The 20,179-nt window shown below is 40.3% G+C and overlaps 1 protein-coding gene and 1 long non-coding RNA gene across 2 annotated transcripts; one reads left to right on the forward strand and one right to left on the reverse strand.

Annotated features, from left to right (window-relative positions):
- Positions 1 to 688: 688 nt before the first annotated feature.
- On the reverse strand, positions 689 to 4,545 carry LOC309668941. The gene is made up of 3 exons (XR_014268874.1): positions 4,474 to 4,545; positions 3,839 to 3,870; positions 689 to 755 (listed from the first exon to the last, which is right to left on the reverse strand). It is a non-coding gene; the product is annotated as an uncharacterized lncRNA (long non-coding RNA).
- A 2,974-nt stretch (positions 4,546 to 7,519) lies between these two features.
- MRPL15 (mitochondrial ribosomal protein L15) lies at positions 7,520 to 18,883 on the forward strand. The gene is made up of 6 exons (XM_082499137.1): positions 7,520 to 7,638; positions 11,106 to 11,263; positions 13,554 to 13,719; positions 14,250 to 14,373; positions 15,568 to 15,948; positions 17,415 to 18,883. Exons 1-5 carry the CDS (start codon positions 7,540 to 7,542, stop codon positions 15,903 to 15,905), a joined length of 885 nt encoding a protein of 294 aa, XP_082355263.1. The 5' UTR covers positions 7,520 to 7,539; the 3' UTR covers positions 15,906 to 15,948; positions 17,415 to 18,883.
- The last annotated feature ends 1,296 nt before the right edge of the window (positions 18,884 to 20,179 follow it).

Consider the following 20,179-nt stretch of genomic DNA (forward strand, 5'->3'; position numbering starts at 1 on the left):
GCTCCACATCTCCCAAGACTATCGGAGAAACAGACAATCTGAAGTTTGTGTTAAAATAAATCAAGATTATATTTAATTAGTTATTCTATCATTAGGTAAATACTAGATAGATCTTAATGCTTTATTTACTGACTCCTGACCCTGCTCGGGAATATTTCACTTCTCAAATTGCACAAAGAGCTCAAATTGCATTATTTGCTGAAAATACAAATATCCTGTGAATCTTTGAAACTTGCTGTAGGTAACAAGGAAATTTCATCTACTATACATGCACCTGAGTTTAACAAGTACACATACCTAATACAAAGTATATTTAATAGTAAGATAAAACAAAAACTCCTTCTTTCCTTCTTAAGACTGGCTTTTAACAAATGTTTTTTGGGGAAAAAAAATCAACAAACAACTCAATCCACTGAAAACAAAGTCAAAACAATCTAACTTTGCACATAAAACTTTCCAAATATATTTTAAGTCTGAATTAGCAATAACAGCAAAGTATGAATAAAAATGCAGTTTTGCCATAAAGTAAATCACAGAGCAGTTCCTAAAAATAACAAAATACTTAATAGCATGAACATTATTTTAGCATGGTGCAGAGACACACAAATCCCACTTGACTTCATTGTCCATCCAAGTGCCTTAATAAGGAACTACAGAAAAATGTAAAACAAGAAAAGTTACAAACTTACGCATGTGGGCAAATGTATTTTACATGGGGGCTTTTGATACCTGCAAGCGCTTCTGACCATCCATGCCTGTTAACAAAAAAATATATTAAATGGCATTTATGTTTTGGCTTAACTCTTATTTCTGTGTTGGTGTAATAGCACAGAGAAAGTATGAAATATGCCGAATTAGACCAATATAAACACATTTCTACAAAATTTTTACATCAAGTGCAGTATGCTATGAATACAGCACTAAACTTAAAAGGTTTGTTCTGCCTCTGAATATTTGTTGCATATATACAGTCAAGGACGCTTCATCTAATTTGACTACCATAGTTGCGGCACAGCTGCAGAAGTGCCACTTTGGCTCTAGGCAAAGTCTGCTCTGTATCTGGCTGGGTTTATTAACCGGGGTGCTACAACTATGAACACAGGTATTCTGCTTCCAAGCAGCTCTAGCCTAGAGGCTGCTTTGCTGCTCCTGTAAAGTTAAGGCAGCTTCTTCCACAGCCAACTTTGCTTTTTCTGAACCAAATTTCTTGATGCGGGAGAACAGCAAACTGATATCTAAGCTAACTTCACTAAATTATCAGACCTATTAACTTTGGCTCAGCTGAGCTCAAATGCTCTCAGATTCAGGCAGTCCTGAACAACACCCCACATTGCAGGTAGCTTTTTAATCTCGAGCATGTGCTGTATGAATGCACAGAACAACGCGAGATCTGCACAGCAGATGAGTTATCAAGCTTCCTACGAACCAGGAAACTGGAAAGCATAATTTAAATAAACAGCTCTGAAAGACTCACTCCAGGGCTCATCTAGACACGAACTGAGCTGGACCCAAATCTGAACCTGTGCAGAACCACTGTCTGTGCCCACACTTTGCTTTCTAGAACACTTAGTAGTACCTGTATTTCCTAATTTTTTTCATTATTCAGTGCTCCTAACTCACACACTAAACTAAATACTGGAAAGTTGATTCTAAGCAGAAAACACCTGTAACAAATTTATCAGTGACACAGCTGAACTAATCAGACCAACAGCAGACAAGCCATAAAAGCGTATTTGGTTTAGTTTTAACATCATCCTGAAAAGTTAATGTATGCTACCTAAAGTTAAAGACATTTCAAACACACAGACAGCACAGACATTTGAAACACTGGCTGTATATCTCAGCCTACTTGCTACCAATACTTTTATATATACAATTAACAAATTGTGTGTGATATTACAGACGGCCAAATAAGAATCTAAAGGAGAAATACAACTGAGAAAAAATAGTTAAATAAGAATTTGGGGACAATTTTTAGCCAACTATAAAGATTAATTTGACAAATTTGGAAAGCAACATCATATACACATTTATGCAGACTCCTTAGAACAATCCTCTATTTTGTACCTTTTGTTCAGATTTTGGCAAGTATGTACCAATCTTTAAGTGCCATTTATATAGGAGCTAAGAGAGAAAAAGAACATAACCTCTGTTAGACACTTCTTACAGTAAGAGAAATACAGTTGGTAAACTGAAGTGAGCAATTTAAAAATTCACGTGAAGTAGAACAAGTCAGTTTAAACTGTGGGAAATTATAAAATTGTTAATTAGCTCTCTTCAGACAATTCTTTTTTGAGTCATTACTATGGATTTTGGGAAAAAAAATGGCAGTATGTCAAAGGCAGTTTTAGCTCATCTAATCTGCAGGAGATGAGAGGAAAAAATACAGTTAAATCACCATATTTCCACAGAGGTGTTTTGACTTGCTAATGCATACATTCCAGTATGCTCAGTACATTTGCAAGCTTGAGGACTGTGTGTTAGCTTTGTCACCAAAATGGAAATACCACATTTGTATAAGACATACAATTTCTGTTAAAGAGCAAACCTTTTTTTTTTTCCCCTTGCCAAGGCCAACATCGACCCTATTTGCAAGAACTCAAATTCCAAAGACTCAAAAGACTCTGTAATCACTTGCTGAACATTTGGTGCCAAGATGCAGGAAGCACCGCTGCCTCAGCTGTGTCCCACCAGCAGAAAGGAAGAGGGATAATGCAAACAAGGTGGTGTGTCAGCACAACAAATGAGAGCAATCATCTCCATTAGCAGAATACTGCCAAGTGCATGGACTTGACTCTTTTTAACTCACTAAGCGTCCAGGTTACATAAGTTTCAATTCTGACAGCAGATTTTTGTTTTAGTTCTTCAGAAAAAGTTTATGTATTAAACATTGCAAGTTTCGATCTACAGGCAACATTCAAGTTCCAGGTAACAAAATGGAATTATTTAAAAAAAAAAAAAAAAAAGTACTTGTTCCCATAAGGGTGCACAACAGACAAAATATTCATGCTACTTATTTTCAGTATCTAAGTGCCAATTCCTTTAAAGTCTTCTGCCAAAAAAAGGTTTCAAGACACTCCTAAATTGTTAATTCAATGGCTTTACTGAATGTATGTATATATCTCAGCACACACAAGTTTCAAATGGAAATATTACACCACACCCAGAATGCCTCCCAGAAATTCCCTGTCTTTCCATTTCTACTCAAACGTGGAAATAACAGGAGCAAAGCAAACAGGTTATTTCACAGCTTGTTTGGGTTTTTGGGGGGACTCTGAAGACCATATTTCAGAGAGAGAAATCTGTAGACATTAAGTGACTACATAAGGTGACTACTTATTAGTTTGCCTAGATAAATCAAGTAAGCCTAGATTTTAATCTAAGTGTGGCATACTGAAGTGTGAAACGTGACATGGCCTAACTGCGCCTACTAGCAAACCTGCAATCCACAAGTCTGGGAAAAAAGAGAACTCTAAATTTAGACAAGCATTAGAATAACCAGGAACCCACTCTCGGGAAAGCAAAAGATCAGAAACCCACAGACCTCTTTTTTCCACCAAGGCTGACTCAAGAACAAAAGAGGGAGCACGTTCAGACCAAATTAGGTAAGTGATAGAAAAGAGAGAAGAAAAAGGGTTTGAGGACTTATGCAGGGAAATTTTATGTAAATAGTTGTCACCATCATTACAGCATATATGAAGTTTCATCCGTTGTTAGCTACTGCAGTCAATTAAGGGAAAATAAGAAGTAACTTTTAACTGCTCATGTCTTAAAACCACACAGCCCTATATTTGAAACTATAATAACTATTAAGTCTCTAATAGATCTTAATACATACCCGGTATCTCCCAATCCATGAAGAAAAATGACCTAAAGGGAAGAAAAAAAAAAAAAAAAACCAAAACAAACCAAAACACAAGAACAAAAACAAACAAGAACATAGCCGTGTAAGATCACTAAACAGTAAACGCACCAAACCCACGTACCACAGACGCCCACACGAGATCACACCCAGTTCGGAGCACGACAACGACTTTCTCAGAAGAAAACTCTCGCTCCGTTCACTTCCCGCCCGGAGCCTCCCCGTCGCCATCAGCGGGCGCGCCCCGCCCCGGGCCGCCGCTCGGCGCCGCCGTCCCCAACCCCGCCCGGACACCCGTGACCTTCCCCTCGCCCGGCGCCCACTCCAACCGCGAAGGCAGCGGGACCCCCGCCCGGCTCTGACAGGAAAGTAACGGGACAGACCCGTCCACCTGCCTGGCCCGGGCCGCCCCGCCATTCCCCCTCACACCGAGCAGGCGGACCGGGCCTGACGGCGGCGTCGCCCCCAGGCCGAGGGGCCGCTGCGGCCGTCCTCCACCCGGGGCCGGGGCCGAGGCCGCAGCGGAGAACAAAGCGGGGCGCGGGGCCACCGCCCGCCAGGACGGACCCCTGCCCGCCGCTCCCCCTCCCCCGCCCCGACCCAGCACTCACGGCAGCCGTCGCCTTCCTGGCGGCCGGGACGATGGCGGGGAGCGGCGCCGACATGTTGTTGCCGCACATACACCGGGCTGCGAGGCGGCCAGCGGGACACCGGCCAGGAGCGGGGAGGCGGGGCGGGCTCCGGGCCAGGAGGGCGGGGGAAGGGGGGCGGGCGTCGGGGTGGGGTGGGAGGGGCGCGGGCGGGCGGCAACGGGGTCCGCTGCGGCAGCCGGGGGCGGAGGAGCGGCCCTGGCGCCCACAGCCCCCCGCGCACCGGAGCGCGCCGCCGCCGCCGCCCCACTCCCGGGCAGCGCCCCCCCCGCCAGGCCATCCCCGGAGCCGATTGGCTGCCGCCGGGGCGCGAGGTGAGGGCGGGCCCGGAGGCGGCCGCGCGGCTGAGGGGAGCCGCTGTCGCCTGCCCGTGAACGGGCGGCTGTGAGGTAAAAGATTAACGGGGCCTCCGCGGAACAGCCGCAGCGATCTTTGGCCCCTGCTTTCGGCCTTGTACGTGCCTTCCCGGGCCCGCCTGCTGCGTGTGTGAGAGGCGCCGGCGGCGTGGACTGCGGCCTGGGCTGGGGTAGGCCGGCGGCAGTTAAACGCCTGGTAGGGGAAACTCCTCAGGGGAAGCCCGGCAGAAGCCCGGTGCGCTGTGGAGCGGCAAGTCTGCATGCGCTGTTTAAAAGACAGGCTCTGCACAGCTGGTTCTGTCTTTGGCTTTCCAGTGGTTTCAAAGAGTTTGAACTGTCTTTCACCTTTAAAACCACCTTTCAAATAGCCAGATATACCTGCCAGATGATATTGCACTTTTCTAGTATAATTTGTACATGTCAATAGTTTGTTTCCTGTAAAAAATCATTTTTATGCTGTATTATCAGGCTTAGGGAAATTACAGTATTCTTAAAGAGGTAAATATTAAAATAGTAAGTCATGGGAAACGGGAAAACCAGCAAACAGCATCGTTGGACAGAACTCATTTGTCCTCATCAGATCAGATGCCTTCATCACCAAATTAAATCTCTTGGTTTACAGCCAAAGAGTCAATGGTTCTCATTCATCTTGAAATGTATTGGGCTATTCAAGCACTCCGTATTGAAATAACTGGATCATTCCAGTCCATTCTGAATACTTAGACCAGCTCTGAGTAAGTATGGCAAACACATTTTTATCAAAATGAAATACTTTGTTCTTTGTCTTCTATTCCATACATCTTTGTCAGATATTTCCTCCCAGAAAGTCAATCTACTCATTGTATTTGCTGGGTGGTATCTGGCTAACATGGATGCTTTTTAGGCAGCTCAAACAGCAGCTGGATGCACGCTACACTTCTTTCACATCGTTCCCACTGGCTTGTTCCATACCAGGCAGGGATGTTTTTTTCACAAAGCTTTTGCTCGACAACGTTAATATTTCTATCAGCATGGCTGCGTAAAATAATGTTGGAGAAGCCTTTGCGCCAACTGTGTAACACTAAGCATGCAGCCTCTTTTGCCATGATTGTTAGGCTGCTTTGATACATAGTGTTTATGTATTATGCCAGGGGATGCCTGTTACTGCTAAAATTGGGTTATTCTTACAGGTAGCTTTTTGTGTTTTGGTATCTTATCATACAAGTGACATTTTTCTACCTAAATTCAAGGTTCTGATTAAAGTAGTGAGAGCTTTACAAAGCAAAGCGTGCTTTATACTATGTATTTTTCCCTATCCTAGTGACTGAAATGGACTTAGATGAGACAGTTGGTCCATACTAGCATTTCATTGTGATTTTTTATTAATTTTTTTTTAAGGGGGTAAGAAGCTCGAGAGGTGGGCCCATGCCAACCTCATGAAGTTCAACAAGGCCAAGTGCAGGGTCCTGCACCGGGGTTTGGGCAGTCCCAAGCACAAATACAGGCTGGGTGGAGAATAGATTGAGAGCAGCCCTGAGGAAAAGGACTTGGGGGTGTTGGTTGATGAGAAGCTCAACAGGAGCTGTCAATGTGTGCTCACAGCCCAGAAAGCTAACTGCATCCTGGGCTGCATCAAAAGAAGCGTGGCCAGCAGGGCGAGGGAGGGGATTCTGCCCCTCTGCTCTGCTCTGGTGAGACCACAGCTGGAGCCCTGTGTCCAGTGCTGAAGCCCTCAGCACAAGAAGGATGTGGACCTGTTGGAGCAGGTTCAGAGGAGGGCCACAAAGATGATCCAAGGTCTGGAGTACCTCTCCTATGAGGACAAGCTGAGAGTTGGGGCTGTTCAGCCTGGAGAAGAGAAGGCTCCAGGGAGACCTTATATTAGCCTTCCAGTACCTAAAGGGGACCTACAGGAAAGATGGGGAGGGACTCTTTATCAGGGAGTGTTCAAGTATTCACCCCTGGAGGTGTTCAAGGCCAGGCTGGATGGGGCTTTGAGCAACCTGGTCTAGTGGGAGGTGTCCCTGCTTATGGCAGGGGGGTTGGAACTCGATGATCTTTAAGGTCCCTTCCAACCCAAACCATACGATGATTCTGTGACTCTAAGCTATACAGATTTCATACTGAAACTGACAAATTTCTGCAATGTGATTTCCATTTCACCCTTATTTACTCTCAGAAGGGACTGAGCCGTGGCGTGACCTTTTCTCCAGGACATAATCTGAAGCAGCCGTTCAACATGGAAGGTGATTTTGGTCAAGCAAACGTTTCAGGACTGAAAGCGGGCTATTACACCGAGAAGTACCGGGTGACTGTCACAACGGGAACTGGCTTTTCTGCTCTGTGACGTCTCCGCGGCAGCTTACCTCATGCTGTTCGTCACTACGGTGAAACTACACCCTGCACCCCCTGCGCCAGAGGGCGGCTAACCTCCCGCCAGACCCATATACCGATTGAAACTGCTCTATCTTTTTCCAGTAGGTCCACTTTTTAGATTAAAATAATAAAAGTGGTCAAGTACTGCAGCAGTACACGGGAAGTCTCGAATACTAATGCACGTTTCCGCCCCTCCTCGCCGGCGAGGGAGGCTGCGCGACACTGCTGGGAAGGCACGGGAGGCGCGGTTTACGGCTCTGCCGTAAAGCAGCTCGCCGAGGGGAGTGCCGCTGCCGCCCTTGGGAGGTGAGCGGACATGAGCGGGAATGGCGGGAGCAAGGCTCTGGAGCTGCTGCGGTCTCTGCCCAGGGTCAGTCTGGCCAATCTAAGGCCCAGCCCAGGTTCCAAAAAGCGGGTGAGTGCCTGCGGCTTTTTCGGGTGGATCGCGGGCATGCTTTCCCTGCGGCGATGGGACTCTGCCTCAGCAGCGGGCACACCCGGCCTTGGTGGCGATTGCCTCGAGGGCTGTCAGAAGATCTTTGAGGAGGCTGCGGCACGTCCAGGAGAGCGGCCTCGCCAGAATAGGCGTGGGAAGGCTGAGGGGTTGTTGGCAGTGTTGTGTGTGGTGGTCCTGTTCTTGCCCTTTGCATGTTTTGTAGCCGGTGTGTGTGGCCATCCCCACAGAAAACTGGCTGATGAATCGCCCTAGCACAACCCTAGGGCCATCGTTGGGGACTGGCAGACATAGTAAAAAAGAATGGATTACTGTTTATGGGATGGAATGATATATTTGAAAAGGGAAGGTTAAAAGGCTTAAAAAGAAAAGGAATGTGATGCCAGCCAGCACTTCTTGTTACTATTGCTTTCTGTCTCTTTGCAAAGTAATAGAGGAGTAAAGAAAAGAAACCAGGAAGAAACCCACCTGGTTTGAGGGAAATATCAGTGAACGGGGGGAGAACTTCAAGGGCTAAAGTCATAAGAATAGAGAACTGACAGGGAGCACCAAGCAGCACTTCCCTGTCAGTGCTCAAGGCTCCCTAGAGATCTAGAGATGCCTACAGTGCTGGTGAGTACTGTATAGCTGTAACCCGTTAGACCTGTGACAACACAAGAGAATGGAAATTTCTCCCCCCCCCCCCCCCCCCCCGTCAAGTTACTTACTTCACTCAGAGCTGTGAATGCCCATCTTGGCCAGGGTCAAGCAGAGCTGGAAGAAGCAGTCCTGTACAGGACTGGAGTGGTGATTCTTAAGGTCTTTCAAAGTAATCCAAGCTCCAAAACGGTATTTTTGGGCTTAGCAACCAGAAGTTGTGAAATAGTCTGAACTTGAGGTTTATTAGAACTTTCCTACCAGTGTTTGTTCTCAGGATTTTTTGTTTTGGAAGGTAGCTGTTATGTTTGGGAAAACACTTTTTTTTTTTTTTTTTTTTTTTAAATCTTGAAATCAGAGATTTTTGTATGCTCATTGTGTCTTTAACAAGTAACTTATGACTCCATCTAGGAAAGGAGCATTTTTTCCCCATGTTACTGCAACTGTTTGCCTTCAGTTAGAGTTTGTACAAGTGACCTCAGCTCTGTTTCTCTAATATTTTTTCTTCTGGTGTCTGATAACCTTATTCTGTGATTAATGAAGTTCTCAAATAAGCCGATTTAAGAGCATTTGACCTCACAAACAAGTTGCAGTAAAAAAAAAGTTTTGATGGGCTCCTCTGACAATCTGAAGTCTGGTCAATGTAATGATACATTTGTGACCAGATATTGTTGGTGTATTTGTGTTAACTAAAGTCGCCGCATAATCTGGTGTGTGTACAGGCAACTGCCAGAAAGGGTGGGCCGGCTGTCCCCTCCCTCTGTCTCCAGTTGCTCGCACCTGCTTTTTTTCGTTTATTTTGTACTGCTGCTAGATGTTGTGCAGTCAGCCAGAGCAGGGAACTAAACCAGCTGAAAATTAGTTACACAAAAGTTAGTTTTCATCTAGTTTAATTCCTTGACCTGCCCAACGCAGAGCAACACAACTGCTTATGTCAGCACAAGAGGTTCTGTGAGTAAAAGAAGCATAGCGTGTGGGCTGGGGACAAGTCGGCTTCCTTTGGTGGCAGGGATAGTCTAGTCTAGCATAAAGCTGCACTTGAACTCTATACTATTTAGTATTAATACAGGTAAGATGTGCATCTTAGGTCAGACAATGTTCCAAATACATTAATGCATTTATTATTTTTTTTACTGCATGTCCATACTGACTTTTATACTAATATTTCAGTAGCATTTCAGTGCTACATAACTTTGGAAAACTTACAAACACAATAAAGAGTGTGAAACATCAAATTTTATGTCTTTATGATGTTAGGCTAATAATCAAGTACCATGATGTAATGAGCAGTTTTCAGACCTGAGTTTTACTCAATACTCTGTGCTGCAGTCTAACTGCATAGAGTGATTTGTAAGATTAGGGGTGCTCAAAGTTTGGCTCTCTAAATGTTGAATAAAAAAAATGAGAAATTGAAGAGGCTTACTGCCGTCCCTTTAATAACGAATTATTTGCATTATTATTTATCCAACAGTGACTATGCTGTGACTTAACCCAAGTTAGCTTATAAGCAGTACAAATACTGTTTAGAATGTGTTGCTTTACATGTCTCCCAGCCTGACTGATTCACACTGAGGAACACAATGGAAAATAGCAAATTGTGAATTGTGTTGTACAGATATGAGACTAGTTAAGGACATGACATTGCTCCTTCCACATGCGTTCACACTCTAATGAATGTTTGCTTAAATGGGAAAAACTTTGTAAGATCAAATGGATCTATCAAAGGGTGCACAGCCTCTTGGAGCTGAACACTGAACTCTATCCCGTGCAGCACGGCAGTAAGGATCCTGAAGCTTGTGGCTCTGTCATCCCTGACAGAGCATGAAAAAAGTCAAAGTGAGCCTCAGTGCTGCAAATTCTTCAGTATATTAATTAAATGAAGTCACCTTACACAGAAAACTTTGTTAGGCCAGTGAGCTGGCACTGCTTCCTTTAATAGCAGTCACCCCCAGCTGCTCATTGCCACCCTTGCTTACTGCCTGTTTTGTAATCCTATGGATATTTGCACACACATGAATTGTACTGAGTGTTGCAACTGACCTAGATTTTATTTAAAACAAACAAACAAAAATTTTCCTTTTGCTTATCTCTCTGATCCCATTCATCATTTAGCCATGCAAGTGCTTCTGCTGGCACAAATAGGAGGTGAGTGCAAGAAGATTGCTGAACTGCTACTTATGGCTGTAATGCTAATTTAAAGTGCTCAGGAAACTAACAGCTTAGTATTACAGTCTTAATTAAAAAAAAAAAAAGGTTTAAAATACAGTCTTCTTTTGATTTGTAGTCAGTAGAAATTGCAACAGTTGCAGACTCTTCAGAAAGTCTGAGTCCATGAAAAGAATTCTGTGTGTGTGTAGCATATATAGTTTGTTCCCCTGTCCCTTGAAGTAGAATTGATTTTTTTTTTTTCTTCTTTTCAAATTTCTTTTTTCATTGTTAGTGTTGGAGCACTGATCAACTTTCTCATGAAATAGGAGGAAATATCAATAGTTAATTCAGGAAAATTCTCTAACTTGGGAAGTACAGAGTGGAAGAAGTAGGATTAAATACTAGTATTCCTTTTATCACACTATGTCTTCCTGTAAACTTTCAGACTATTTGTGGTGCCTGTCTAGAGCTGTGCTCTGCAAAAATCACGTTAACTGCTTTTCTGACTATTTTTTACCTTGAAAAGAGCTATCTCTTTCCTCAAGAATCAGCATTTTGCTCAGTTGTTTATGTCTGAAATCTTATGTTTTATAGATGCTGATCTCCAAAGTAGTTGACTAAATGTATCATTGATTGTTTTCAAGGAGAAAAGACGTGGCCGTGGAAGATATGGAGGTAGGAAGTGTGGTCGAGGTCACAAAGGAGAAAGACAAAGAGGAAATCGCCCCCGATTAGGCTTTGAGGGTGGTCAGACTCCGTTTTACTTGGTCATACCAAAATATGGGTTTAATGATGGACATAGGTAAGTTTCTTCATATTTACTCAGATATTAATCATTGTCTGCTTTTCTTGATCTTTCTTCTGAAGCCAGAATCTAATATGCCAGAACAGGCATAGTAGACATTCCTCTCAGATTGTTAGCTTCCTTACCAGCAGACTCTCTAATTTCTTGTGAGATTATTTTTTAAATGAATTCTTTTATTTTCTGTTGTTTTACAGCTCTGGTTATTTGCCCTTTTGTTTGCATAATCCCTCATATGTAGCAGGTTACCCTTTTTCCTACAGCTGAGTGCGTGTCTCCTCTCAGACCCCTCCTCCAGACATGGTTGTTTCTCCCTTTGCTTGTCTGCACAGCAGATAACCTATTGAACTGACTGGGAACAGTCCCATTAACTCGGGTGAGGGTGTTAAGCATGGAAGTGTAATCCAAAGCCTTGCTTTGTTATTTTTCAGCTTTATTCACCTTAAGCTCTGATCTGCTCCTAGCCAAGCAATTCTGCTTCTCTTCATGACTACTTTTTTAGCCCTGCAACACTTCATTCTTTGTCTGCACTCCATCTGTTCCACCTAGAATCTCAACAAGCTCTTTAATATTAAGTCTCTTGGATGAAGCTGTTAATTCATCTCTCACAATTTTTCTCCTCAGACATTCTGCCTTGTTTGACACTTTAGTGCCCCTTCCACATTGTGCTTCTTTGTGCCTTGTCCTTCTTTCAGCTTTTTAGCGTTTAAAATGATTCCTCTAACCAGTCACTGTTCTTAGCTGGAGGTCTGTATGCCAGTGTTTTACTCATTTCCTTCACTATATTGGCAATTACAAATATTTGTTTGTTTGTTGTTTAAAGCTGGTTTTGTTTCCTAAGGCAGCATGTATGTTGCCTTGGTCACTAACCATTTTGTTGCTTTTAGGTATGGTCATGAAAGCATTGTATGGATACAGAAATTGCTATAGGCAGTAGTAACAGAAAAAGGTGCCACACCGAGCAGACAGTTCAAGAATGAAAGGACTTATGTGAATTTATTTCTGAATTGTTAAACTTAGTTTGATTTTGTTTATTTTGATGTTATAGCTTCATAAAATAGCTGTGCATTTTTTATATTTCCATTCTTTATGCATGCAGTATAACCTACAGACCTGTCCTGATTATCAAAGGTTTTCTCTGTCAGTCTTACTGGTTTTGAAGTGTGATTCAAACTATATTTCCAAGTACTGACATTTCCTCCTGTTTGCTTTACTTATTATAAGAGTAAATGAGAAGCACTGTTGGTAGCTGAAGACATGGTGTAGATCTGCAGTCCCACTAAGGAATGCAGAATACAGCATGCAGGCACTGAGCTTCTTATGTTAACAGTTGTCACACATTCATGAATAACCAACAGCAATAGTCCGAATTTCTGCAGTGTTTTTATTAGGTATTAGGTTTTATTAGGTGAATTTATTAGGTTCTTGCTGTTTTCAACAGCATCTGACAGCATGTGGAAACAAAAGTACTCTGTAATTTCTTTTCAGTGTTGGCAAATTTTCAATGCCAGGTTTTTGTAAATGTTTTTCTAGTGAACATGGTAAATGCACTTGAGAAGACACAATTGTGGCAGGATGGGAGTGTGCTGAACAATGTCTCTGCCTGTTTATCTTCACCTCGCTTTTCTTTCTGTGTACAGTGGTGTTCCTCGGTTTTCAAACTTTTGCTGTTAGGAACTGACAGCGCAAATTCTGTTGTCTTACTTAGCTTGCCAATAACAAAGATAAGCTTCTCAATTTTTCTGTTACCACTCACAGATTTCCAATAGCAGTGGTTAAACTGATTGTATGAGAAGGTTTTGAGCATCTGCATAAATCACATGCAGTAGGCATAGACACTGGGATCAGGAAAGCTATTCTAAGGATTGGCTTGTATAGTAAAGTTAAAACTTTATTAAATGCAAAAGTGGATTCTGTTGAAGCTGGTGGCTATTGACAAAATATTCCAGTTTCCTTTGGGGATATGGGTTAATGCATATTTTCTCAATATTTCTCTCCCTTGGTGCTGTTTTGAGGAAGATTCCATTCGGTACTTGTGAGGTGTCAAGTACAGCGGTAATGGACTGAAAAATCTTGTTGGATATAGGCAAGTTATGCAGGAGCATGTACAGGGTTTGGCTGATAGTCTTTGACTAAATCTGTGTGTGTGCGTATATTTGATTTTGACTGTTTTTTTTTTTTTTGTCAGATTTTCTGAGTGTATCAGTGAAGCTACCAACCTGGATTCACTTTGAAAATGAAAAATTGTAAATTTCTCATTGTTTTCTTTGGTTTTGTTTCCTCTCCCCAGCCTCAGACGTCAGTATCAACCGCTCAGTCTTCAGAGGCTGCAGTACCTGATTGATTTGGGTAGAGTTGACCCCACGCAACCAATTGACGTAACACAGCTCATTAATGCCAGAGGTGTAACAGTGCAACCTCTCAAAAGGGATTATGGTGTCCAGCTGGTGGAGGAGGTATGCACACAAGACACTTGTTACTTGAGGCATTGTAAAGCCCTGGGGTTTCAATTTTTCTATAGCAGGCTGTTTTGGAAGCATCTTTAGCATTTCTAAATTTGCTGTAGGATTTTTGTGGTAATAAATCCACTAGAGGGCACTGTGTGTTAGCAAAAAAAAAAAAAAAACCCAACCAAAAAAACTCCACAAAAAAAAAACCAAACCAGAAAACAGGATGATGTTTTAAGACCTGAGAGACTACAAAAATAATAGTTAAGGAGTACATAACGAAAAGTCAAACAAGTATTTTACAACAGAAGACTAGAATGTACTGAAAGAAATGTATGAGTATTTTGGACAGTTAAACTTTTTTTTCATTCAACTGAGGTGACCGAGTGAGAGCAAAATGGTTACCCATCTTGGTGCTGGGAACAGACAAATCATAATATTTTGCGAGGTTTAATGTTTCTTACAACTTTTCAGAGAAGAATACATATATGTCTTAAAATACTTATTTTAATGTTACTCTAATATGTATTGATTTACAGGGTGCTGATATCTTTTCAGCAAAAGTAAATATTGAAGTGCAGAGGGTATCTGAATTAGCAGTTGCAGCCATAGAAAAAAATGGTGGTGTTGTAACAACATCATTCTACGATCCAAGGAGTTTGGGTAAGAATTTCTTCTTAACTTCTGACTTTTTTTTTTTTTAATGTGTGAAAATTAAATGATCCAAATCAAAGTTTCAAACGTAGTTCTTACTGGAAAAAACATCTCCTATTCTAAAAGCTTCAACAACACATTGTTATACAAATGTTGAACTGTAATGCATCCTCAGTTTTGCTTTTTTAACCATTCACCTGTTTAGCCCTACTGGTGCTAGTAGTCATTTACCAAACAGCCAGTTAAAGACATCAAATCCAGGTAGCTTTGTAAACAGAGGAACTAATAAAAGATCGTTTCTTTGAATTTCTGTCTTGTAACTTTCTCACACATTTAATAACCATAAGAAAATTCAGGAAAAAAATCAGATTTTAAAAAACACTGTGGATGTTTATATTTTTAATTTAAAATATGTTTCCAGTTAAAGTGAGGAAATAACTAAGTTACAGAAGCTTAGAATCGTTCTAGTTAAAATGGCTATTGTTTTCAGAACACTTTCACTGGAGAATGAGGCTTTGCTTTGCTTGAGGCTGCATCCTGCCTAATATTCATTCATGCAGTTTTTATTGACAATAATGGAGCTTTCATGTGTGAATGAAGCTGAGAACAAGAGGAATAGACATTTTGAGTGTGCAAAATACGTTGTCCTGGAGTGATACAATTTATTTTTTCCAATCCAGAAAATAATCAAAATATTAAGGTTAAAAGGATCTGGAATGCAATTTGCCAAACTCAATAAAACTTGAGGAGGAGAGAGAAGTTTCAGAAATGACTAAATAGGTGCACATGCAATTGATTCTTTTTTTAAAATACTTACATTTGACATTTGTTGGTACACTGTAAATAGCCGTGCAAATGTACTGCTTCTAACCTGGAAGTCAGGCCTTTAAATAAGTGGCGTCATCTACCTTAGTTACTGTATCTTTCCAAAGTAGGCATTCTCAATGTATAAAAGTAATGATTGATTCAGACTGTCACTATAAATATCAGTTAAAAGAGAATTGTTTGTTTGGTTACGCGAAACTTGTAAAACACTATCTCATTCTGAACAAGAATATTCTTAAGATTTGTTTATTTTGCTTGATACTTTTTAACAAGAGTTTAATAATTTATTTAGCACAAAATACTAAATAAGAAGGTGTCACTTAATGTCTTTAAATATGTATTATAAAGGATCTAATTTTCTCTCATGTTTGCCCACAGAAATTTTATGTAAGCCAGGAGCATTTTTTCTGCGTGGCCAGCCTATTCCAAAGCGAATGCTTCCACCTGAAGATCTAGTCCGTTACTACACAGACGCCAGGAATCGTGGGTACTTGGCAGATCCATCCAAGGTTGCAGAAGCCAGGCTTGAACTTGCCAAGAAATACGGTTATGTCTTACCAGACATAAGTAAGGATGAACTCTTCAAAATGTTAAGCATGCGCAAGGATCCTAGACAGATATTTTTTGGTCTTGCTCCAGGATGGATCGTAAACATGGCAGACAAGAAAATTCTAAAACCGACTGATGAGAAGCTGTTAAAATACTATAGCTCATGAATTCGGAACTCGAGACAACTGCAGGTGCACAGGAAACATCTGGGTATGAAATAATGGATCCAAAGTGGTGTTTGTTTTTTTTAAGACTCCTGTTATACTAGACAAAACATAAATTTTTGTTTATGTAGTCTTCTGGTGTAGCTCTCAACTTTTTTTATTGTCACAATACTGTGTGCGAAAAGTCTTAACATTTGGAAACAGTGTGGAATCTGACATAAAGTGTGTATTCGGGCACTTTCTCTTTCAATGATTTGCCAGTTTTGTTTTTTTTTTTTTTTTTCAGATAAAATATTTTGATGTTGCTTTTATTTCAGAGGATGATTCCAAAGAGTAACTTGACCTAATAATTCATTTATATTTTTTCCCCTTCAATTTTAAATTGGAAACATGGATGTACAAAACTAATACTAGGTTTACAGTCGTGTTACATACCATTTTCTACAACATAAAATACAATGCTATCTTGAATACCTCTAAGAGGTAGACCATCTATTTTTGGATGGGGGAAAATTAAAACCAACCAGAAATAACAAAGTACAGAAGAATTCATTAACCTCTACAATTCCATAGCAGCTTTTTGGATTTTGCCACTGTCATCAGTAGCAGTAGAGCTTGAGAGGTCTTGGTCTTTGTCATATTCCTTCAGATGGAATTGAGAAAGACAGGATGCGCAGTTTAAAGGAACTTTAAATTTTTTTTAAAAAAAAGCTATCTCAAATCAATGGCTTTTATTATTCAGACAGAATTTAAAACTTGTCCAGACACAAATGTGATGTCGTTAATAAAAATGCATAGCAGAATCCAGAGTCAATGAATATTAGACAGTGACAGTAGATCGTGAGGGATGGGGACATCATGGATAAAGTACACAATTAGGGTTCAGTTTTCAGCTTGATGACAGGTTGTGTATGTGACAGTGGACAAACGAATTTAGATGTTGTGAAAAGTTATGAACAAATTATTTTTATGTGAAAGTGTTTTAATCACATCAACTTGATACAATCTTGAAAAATGTTTTCCAACAAATATTTCTTTCATCAATCTCTCCAAAATACTATATTGTTACTGTGCAAGAATATTCTAGGTTTCATATGGGAACTTAGGGTTGGGCATTTGGGATCATGAACCAAGCAGTAAATTGAAAGATGAGAGAGGAGACTAAGTTAATCTGTCAGAACTTGATCTGACTCCTCAGAAGTTAATGAGATGCTTCACAATTACATGAACTTCAATGGAAGCTGGATTTGGCTTTAAAATAGTGATACTTTGTTTATTAGGATGCAGGAAACAGTACGGAAGACCAGCACACAAGACTAAGTCTTGCTTTCTAATTTTCATGTACCTTTGAAAATGCTACTTATAATTTCCTGTAGCTGCCAAACCATCCTATCTCTTAGGGAAAGCCCTCTGAATGCCAATCTCCTGCTTCTGTTGTATAACACCTGTATTTCACTTTTATGCCTGGGGGGGAGGAGAAAAAAAATAAAAAATATCTTCTTTTTCTTTCAGAGAATAACAAGAAGTGGATGAATTTTTTGTTGGTGTTTGTCAACCAGGCCAGATTTTTGCTTCGCTCAACAAACTGCCTTGTCAATTAATATGAGCATCTGTAATCACAAAACAAAATAAAACAAGTCTTTTATTCCTTGATGATTAAATAATCTCAAATCCAGAGATTAACAATGGAAAGTCAGTAATTTTTGACCACTTACTCTTCAGTTTCTATTGTCTGTTGTTAATGTGTGTTAGATGCTATCAGTAATGGTCATTCTCCTAACTTGTGGTTTAAGTATAGGTGAAACATAGCAAAACAACACCAATATAAAATTGGATTGTGAATAGCAGGAATTTGCTCTTAGTGGCATTAACATTCATGTTTTATAAGGTGCACAACACTTTTTTTGGCACATTAAGAATAATACAGTGTGCCAAAAAAAGTATAGCTAGTGTTAACTTGAATGTGAAGTAAATAACTTTCTCACTTTAGATGTATCCTGTTCTGTATCCTGATGATTGTTGGTTTGGAAACTTAAATGACAAGCAATATTATTTTTTTTTTAAACTACTTGGTTTTTTCTTTTTGTTATTACAATACTACTGCCTCCATTTGGGAAGGAGTTGGAGGGGGGGAAGAGTATTTATTGCCTTCCCTTATTTGTGCCATAATGTTTCTGTTTTTATGAATCGATTCACAATTGTATTTTGTGGAGGTGGTGGTGCTCAACAGGAAAGCTACTTAACTGGAAGCAAAGAAGGAAGTTAGTCATATTAGTGAAGACCAGAAGACAAAAGTGTTTATGTATCATTGTGTATTTTTGGGAGGAGAAGAGGGGGGAAGGCAACTTTGTTTCCACTCCTGCTCTTTGTATTAAAATGAACAAACTACTCTCAGCAATTTTTTTTTCTAAATCAACTTCTTTGATATACGCACGCGTGCACGCGCTGGTTTCTGTAGGTTTCTAAATGATTTTCAGGTGAAAGGGCAACTTGGATAAAATGATAACAGTGAAAGAAAGAATGAAAACAGGAAACAGATGTCTGGTGACGTCGAGGGATTGGATAGCACTTATTCAGTGAACGACATCTTAGTCACAAGGCAGCTGTATCCTGGCTCTGATACTATAACGCTACAAATACCTTGGAGCCAAAACAGCCACGTTCCACAGAATCCGGTCATTCTACTTTATAAAAGTGATCTTTTATCATCTTATAATTGGAGAGGGCAAAAAGGGCTGTATGTTGCTTTATTTAAAATATGCAATGCTTGTCTTTTTTCTCTCTTCTGTTTACAGTAGCTAGTATTTTGTAATGGTGGTTCTGATTTTTATTTACTAGTGAAAAAAGTGACAAGGCTATAGAGGATTTCCTGTTCATTTTATCTCATCAGGAACACAAGTCTCCTGGCAACTGAATACAGAATTATCAAAAGCCCAAGTAACTTATTGACAAGGTTTCTAATAAATATGTAATAAACAGCCTCCCAATGGACTGTTGTTTATTCTGATGCAAGATTCTAAGCCAGCACTGGCATCTAAGGCCATCCTCTTTACTTAGGAGTATGTACCATGTTTTCATGTTTATAAGATAAATGATTGCCTTGGATATCCTGTTTTGATGGGGGTTTTTCATATGCAACAATGTATTACACAGCAAGAAGTACCCAATCTGCTGTAACCCGAAAAGCACTATCAAGTAGCTGAGGAAAAGAAATGTTATTTGTGCCATAAAGTACTGAAAGCCATGTCAATTTTTATCAAGAACATCATACTTTTTGCATGGTTCCTTGATAAAACCGATTACATATTTGAGAGCGAAATCAAAATAAAGGCCTCTGAATGAGTACATACCTTGTTATATCATACCTTGATAATTAGAAATCACCATTTCTTAGGAGATTGCCTGGCTGCTATTGGTAGTCTGTACTACCCTTACAGGTGGCTCACTCCAGACTCAAACTGAAGCAAGTTAAAATAAATACATTTTCCCTTTTGCTTATAGGTACAACAAAGACACGCTGGCTTTTAATTCATTATACTTCATAGTATTGTATTTGCGTTTAACAACCAAAAGTTGACTGTACCCTTCACTAATTCCCAAAAAGGACTAAATGAATAAATCAGTGGCCCTGATCTGAATCTTCACTGGCAGTGTGCCAACATTGTTTTGACATGCGAGCATAATTGATGTTCGTGCTTCAGGAAGTCATATAAAAGTGATCAGTTATGAAAATAGCTTCCCATTGCTATTTTATTATTTTCTATTTTATAGCTAAAACTTAAAATGTTAATGCAAAGCTAATGTTGCACTGTTGAACGCTCACAAGTTCTGTAAAAATTTGTCTCTAATCTGAAATTGTTGCATTACTTTTGTATTTTAAATATTTAAGTGTTATATTTACATATATCTAAAATAAGAAAGATGCTGTGTCTGTCCAAAATGGCCAGTTTAATATTCCATATGCAGATTTATTTCGTAAAACTTCTTGATTGGTGATCAGATGGCAATAATTTTACATAACTTGCAGTCTGTACTTCAGTTTCTTGTGTTAAGGTTTATTCTATGAAAAGATGTAGTTACAAGTCCTGGTGTGACAGAATTCTTACCCGTTAGGAAAATTATGAACTTCTTAAGATCCTTCATCTCCTAACGCAGGTGGCCCATCTTGGTCTTTTGCAGCAGGAATATATGACATTGCCTAAAGAATTACTGGTGTCTCAGTGGAAGCAAACTATCCTCAGATGTATTCTGTCTCCGTTAGTTAATATTCCCTCTGT

This window comes from Vanellus vanellus (assembly GCF_965231255.1).
Source record: "Vanellus vanellus genome assembly, chromosome: 2".
In the NCBI taxonomy this organism is placed as follows: domain Eukaryota; kingdom Metazoa; phylum Chordata; class Aves; order Charadriiformes; family Charadriidae; genus Vanellus; species Vanellus vanellus.